General features: G+C 30.1%; 1 protein-coding gene across 1 annotated transcript; it reads right to left on the reverse strand.

Moving 5' to 3' along the window:
* Positions 1-2972: 2972 nt before the first annotated feature.
* Positions 2973-5479, reverse strand: LOC101213348 (ethylene-responsive transcription factor ABR1). The gene is made up of 2 exons (XM_004140959.3): positions 4522-5479; positions 2973-3947 (listed from the first exon to the last, which is right to left on the reverse strand). Exons 1-2 carry the CDS (start codon positions 5039-5041, stop codon positions 3253-3255), a joined length of 1215 nt encoding a protein of 404 aa, XP_004141007.1. The 5' UTR covers positions 5042-5479; the 3' UTR covers positions 2973-3252.
* Between the last annotated feature and the right edge of the window lie 1181 nt (positions 5480-6660).

Here is a 6660-nt window from a genome sequence, read left to right on the forward strand (position 1 = left end):
CAAATATACTTTCTTCAATGAGTTGTTTGTTTTGTTATTAACTCTGCATTAATACTTTCAAGAATGAAGTCAAATTATGAAAATTTTTAAAATTAGTTTTCAGATATTTGTTTTTGTTTTTAAAATTTTATTGAGAAAACAAGCATAGATTTTAGAAATAGAAAACTAAAGAAAACTTGCTGCCAAATGAGTCTTACTCGTTTTCAAATTTAGAGTTGGTTTTTTCACATTTATAAAAGAATTGATAGTAACAGTTGTAAAATTTCAATTCTCATTTGTTAATAATTTTAATTTCATGAAGGTGAAAGTATTTATAAACTTAATTTTAAAAAACAAAAAGGAAAAATCAAATGATTACCAAAACATGATCTAAACTTTTACCATTAATTACACTGTTTTTCTTTTCTTTATTACTTGTTCTCAGAATAACCCTATAAATTGAGAAAACACATGAACAAGAGAGATATGAGATAATGAAATATACTAAGCCAATTTGATTTTGAATTTATTTCATATTGAAATTTAAATCTTTAAGTTCAATTTCAACTAAATTCACCTATCATTGCTTTTTAAATTTAAGGTTAAATTTGTTTGTAACCTTAATTTAAATTTACAGTTAAAAAGTTGATGAAATTAATTCTACTCTCTAATAAATTTAGGGTGAAATTTGATTCCCCCCATAAATGTTAAACCATTTTGATTTTTTTTAAAAAAATTGATATATACCCAACAAAAAAAAGTTCAAAAAACTACTCATATGGATAGCCCTTTATTTTGTCCAAAAATAATATGTTTGTTATAAGTTTATATAATTTCCTTTAGCTTTTTCCATTTTTTCAAAGCAAGTAGTTGAAAAAAAGAATAAAAAACAATGAACAAGAGTTTGAAACCCATATTTCAAAGAAGATTATTTAAACTTTACTTAGATTCAAATATAAATAAATAAATAGAATAATCAAAAGTACAAATAATTGAGAAGAAAACGAGAGAAAAACAAACAAAACTCAACTCATGAATTAACCAAAGCAAACTTTTAAAACAAAAAAGCATACTATATTCAAATATGATCATATTCTATAATTGATTCTGTATGCATGTGTTTTCAGTTTGTATTTTTAATCACTTGTCTTTCATAATTTTCAGTTCAACACTTTGAAATGTTTTCTTTTTTTTAAATTCTCTTGGACACTTCTCTGTAAATAAAAGGATAATAATAAATTATCTAATTTTAAAATCTGTAACTTGATGAAGTATGTCGCCGATAAACGATAGATTTCTAACTATATCTCATGCATGCATCAATTTAAGCAGGAAGGTCATGATTTGAGTTAGGTTAATTATTGAAAATTTAGTTTCTGAAATAAAAGCTTGACCTAAAATTGATTTTCTTCTTCCTTCTCCGGTTAAACCCTTTGTACTACGAACCGTGGAAGATAGAAACAACAACATACAGTGTTCTGCGGTAGGTGAACCACCAATCCCTCCACCGACCTTCCGAGACACGTGTGCCCAACCCTAAACTAATTACGCACGTGTCATTACTGTCAAAGTCCACAATGCGGACACCTCACCCTCACACCCTTATTATTATTCATTTTCCGACGCACCACTCTCGCCCTGGATCCCACCTCCCTTACTTTTTCGTCCACGTGGCATCTTTATAATTGATTATGCAAAAATAGATAGGGCTTTTATTTATTTATTTATTTATATTTCTTGTTAAGGAAAGGACAAAGTGTAGATTGTTCATGGCGTAAAGTTCACATCATCCACTACTACTTTTCCTTTCTTTTCTTTTTTCTTTTTCTTTAAAGGTTTTTTGTGAACTTTAGGCTTAGAAAAACATCTTACATCTTTTATTTTATTTTAAATCATAAAATTACTTCTTATATATAAATATAACAAATTAATTAAGTTATTTTGAAATAATGAGAGAAATTAGTTGTGCAGATTGTATTGATATTGTATCTTTCTTTCACACAAGAAAAACACTATATATACATATATGTATGTATGAGTTTTAAAATAGATGTGAAAGAATTTATTTTGTTGTATAGAAACATGTGCCTCTCATTTATGAATAAGGAAACGACATGTGTTAGGACCCATAAAGATATCTTGAAATTTTTGGGACGCAAATTCCTTTTTCCCTTTTTGTATTATTGCTAATTATGTTAATTACTTGTTCATTCAATTAAATTCGATTTCTTATTCTGGTTGTTTGCAATCCACAAATTAGTTCAATCTTGAATATACTCAAATCCAATCATTTTAGTTGAAAACAATCAAACAAATATAAATTCAACTGACTTAAACTTTCACTTAAACTATGAGTAAAATATAATGGACATTGTTCTAAAAAAACAAAATTAAAGTCTCCAAATTTGAATTGATTAAATATAAAACAATCTACTATTCATTTAATATAAGTAACCACAACACCTTAACGATCATTATTCATCAACTTATAAATTGAGGTTGTCCAAGTGAAACGAGATGGAATTCAAGTGCACTAAAAGGTTGGAGTAAGAACGAACAAACGTATGTAATTACTAAGTATTTTAAAATATTATTGAGAAATAAAAGGCACTAAGTTAATACTACCATAGACCGAACCGTCCAAAGAAAGTGGTAATAATATGATCAATCATTTTCATACATTATTGCATAGTTGACCAGAAGTATAAGTAATGGATACAAATTGCGTCAATATATCAACAACAAGAATATTTTCACATACATGGAATAATACTATGATAATTTATTAATTCTTTTTTCTCCCTTTTTGAATAAAATTTCAAACAACTCATGAACGAGACAATTGATATTCTTGTTTACAGTATTACAATTTTTTTTATTTCATATATTCTAAAAAGAAAAATAATTAAAAATTAAATCCACAAACTTGTTAAATGCAATGCAAGTTAGATTATTCCAACATGAAGATGAATTTTTAGATAAACATGTTTGAATGAGTTTAAACTGATCAGTTAACTAACATAATTGAACATTCAATGTAATGAAATAATGCCATAATGTGGCCTTTAAGGGTGAAGAAAATTTCATGTTCATCATTATATATAAATACATGCAAAACTTAGAATAAAGAAATTTAGTTTTTTAGGAAAAAAATGAAAATGAAAAAGTATCATTTCTAAGAACTGAAAAATGGATGGACAAACTCTCGAGCAAAAAACCAATAATAAAAATGCTTTTATTTTACTATGAAAATGGGGGAAAAAAATCGTATAATCAACCGGACGACGAAGAAGGATACTGGCCGCCGGAATCATCCCATGAAGTAGCCGGAAAGTAATCGGAGCCACCCTGATTTTGATTTTGCGGCGGCTGTCGGAAAATCCCCATTTGCTGCTGTTGCAACGTCGGAGTGAACAAAACAGAATTCGAAACAGAGGACATCGACGGTACCGGAGCCGGCGACGACGAGGATTCAAATGGAGGCAAGTGCGCATTATAGAACATTTGTTGCAGTAAACTCGAAGGCTGCCCGAGAATATCGCCGGGGTTCTGAAGCAAATTGGAATATTCAATGTAATCTCGGTAATTTTGGCTCTGAAACGTCGCCGTCTGCTGCGGAGCAATTTGGGGCGCGGCAGCCGCCGGAATGTGTTGCGGCGGATGAATTAATCTGACATTTTCAGGGAAATTTAGTTTTGCTCTATTTCCTCTGAATCTGAGGGCTGCTTCGTCGTAGGCTCGGGCAGCAGCCTCCGCCGTATCGAAGGTGCCAAGCCAAACTCTCGCCGCCTTATGCGGGTCGCGAATCTCCGCCGCCCATTTCCCCCAGGGACGTTGTCGTACTCCTCTGTATCGTCGTCTTCTCTCGCCGATGACTACCGCGTCGTTGGATGTCATCGACGACGCTGCGAAGGTGGCAGCGGGATTTGAAACGGCGGTGTGCGGTGGAGGTGGAACCTCTTCTTTGACTACAGAAAAATGGAAGTAATTAATTAACAATGTGAACAAAAAATTTAATACCCAAAAGGAAATATTTTGTACTGTTATATTGCTTATTAATTAATATTACAAACCCAAATTTTAACGAAGATTATAATCCACCATATTAACCTTCACTAAATATATCAATGCTTAATTATTAAGGTTTGTCTAAATCATATTATTTTTATTTTCCTCAAACTTTCGTTATTTTTTCCATTGTTTTTTTAGTAATAGTATATAGATTAGAAATAAACAACAAAACTTAGAAATAATTCATGGTTATTTGAATATTTGGTTTTAAAATTGAACTTACAAAAATGATCCCACTTATAAATTAAATAATTTTGTTATTCTTCTCCTACCATTATTTCCTATGTTTCAAGAAGTTAAACAAAAAATCTAGAGGATGATAATAGAAAACACGAAACTGTGGTAATATGAAAAGTTCCCTTTCGGGTTATATTCGAATGGTTTGTTTTGTTGTTATTATTTGTTTGGTTGATTTGTAAAAGAAAGAAAGGTTGATTGAAAACAAAGTGGTTGGGAATGGTGGAGACGAACCTGGAGGAATGGAAGATTGTGGTTGAGAAAAATGATGATCAAAACCCCTAATAAAACTAAAACCCCTCGAAGCAGAATGAAAATCATGCTGTGTTTGAACACTAATTTCTTCTTCACGCATTCGTTTTTGGCCAACCCAATAACTACTCATCCCCGGAACATAGCTTAGCTCCGAACCCGAAGAACCCGATGCAGATGTCGTCGAAGAAGAAGAAGAGGAGGAGGAAGAAACAAAACCCCTCGGAAAACCCTGCCCCCTGCCGTAGCCCCAATCGGGAGCCGCCTGCCCAGACATTACATTAGTTAACGTAGACACAATCGTGGAAACTTCTCCAACGGCAGAGTAATAATCGCCGTCATCACGTTGACCATATAATAGTCTATGAGGGTCGTCGCTGCTACTGCTGCCGCCGCCTCCGCCGCCACCAGTGTCACCGTCTCCATCTCCGGCGCCGCCACTTGGAAATTGTGCCAAGTCACTTCCAATTCCTCGCCGATTCGCCACTTTCAAGGAGCACATACAAATTCTTTATTAAAAATTCGAAAACCCAACAAAGAAAAAAAAAAAAAAACAAGGGGAAAACACAGAGGATTTTTGAATTTGAATTTGAATCGGAGATTTTAAAGAGAGAAGAAAAATTGGGGATTTTTAAAAACACGAAGGGGAGCCGAAATATGAACAGTGGAAGTCTCTGTTTTTAAGAATTTGTATTTGAGATTTTTGGGATGATTAGTAATAACCTTAAATCCATAATCCAAAAGCAAAAAGGAAAAGATTTTTCTGGAGAAAAAAAAAGTTCTTTTATTTTATTTTATTTTATTTTGACTGATTAAAAACAGGGGAAGTAATATTTGGATATGAAATTAATAAATGTCGGTCATATTCGTTGTTTTTTTTAAGAGAGATTGAGAGAATTCATATTGGAATTGTTCTCTGATTTTGCCGACTGAAGAATGTCCCAACCTCTTTCTATTTTTTCTTTTCTATTTTCATTTTATGGAACTTCTGTTTATATCTTTCCTTAAATAAGAGATAATTTTTTGCTTCAACAAAAAAATTAAAAATAAAACTTATGTTGTTGTTGTTATTATTATTATGTAAATAACACACTTAACCAAGACAATGAGTATGTTTAAATTTAAATTATATATATGTCAATATTTGATTCATTTTTATTTCTTTCTATTAAAAAGTTGATTAGTTTTTTACGTTAAAATTTACCTAATTTACCTTTAAACTCAAATTATGATATAAAACTAGACCATTTAATGATAGGTCTAATTAGATTTTTTCGAACATAATGATTTAAATTAAATGTTTTTTAAAGAAAAATCAAACTATTTACCCTATATTAAAAAATAACACTAACAAATTAAAATTTATTAGACTTGATTTTTGTATAAATATTTTGTTAAATTTTTCTTTTGATAGTTTTCTTTCAATTTAATTGGTCTTTTAAAAAATAAATAACGAAAACCATCTCACGAATTCTTGAGAGAACCCAACCCAATTCTCGGTGGAAGATTTCATGTGGATGGAGAATGAAATGGGAAGCGAAGATGGAGATGGAAAATGACATTCCTACTTATATATTCTAGTTTCTTTTTTTTTTTTTTCATTTATATGAAAAAAATCAAGTTGTAGTTTTGTTTGATGGAGTGTAAATAATTTGTCAAACTTTTTTATTTTTGAAAAAGTTAGTTTTTAAAATTCAATTTTAAATTTAGAAAACTAAAAATATACATAGAATTTTCAACCAATTTTTTTAAAATTTTAATTAAACAAATTCCAATATAAAAAAGTAGTGAGAAAACGATACAATTAAAAAGTTAAAGAAACAAATGGTTATCATAAAATGTCAAAAAATAATTATTTGACCTTATTTCATTAGAATATACAAGAATGTTGAAGAAAAAAAAAAGATGATATTGATTTAACCAATTTTTATTTAATGTGTAATGGAGGAGGAAGAAAAAAAGGACAAGTTCTTTTAATTAGCATGTGGGTGAGATGTAATTATAATGTGAATGTATGAAGTAATATAATTGAGATAACCAAAGTTTATATATATCAAAAGTAAATCAAATACTTCTTTTTAACTTTCAATCTCCACCTTTTTCAGATTCTATTTATTTAAA

Source organism: Cucumis sativus, chromosome 6 (genome assembly GCF_000004075.3).
Source record: "Cucumis sativus cultivar 9930 chromosome 6, Cucumber_9930_V3, whole genome shotgun sequence".
NCBI classification, from domain to species: Eukaryota; Viridiplantae; Streptophyta; class Magnoliopsida; order Cucurbitales; family Cucurbitaceae; genus Cucumis; species Cucumis sativus.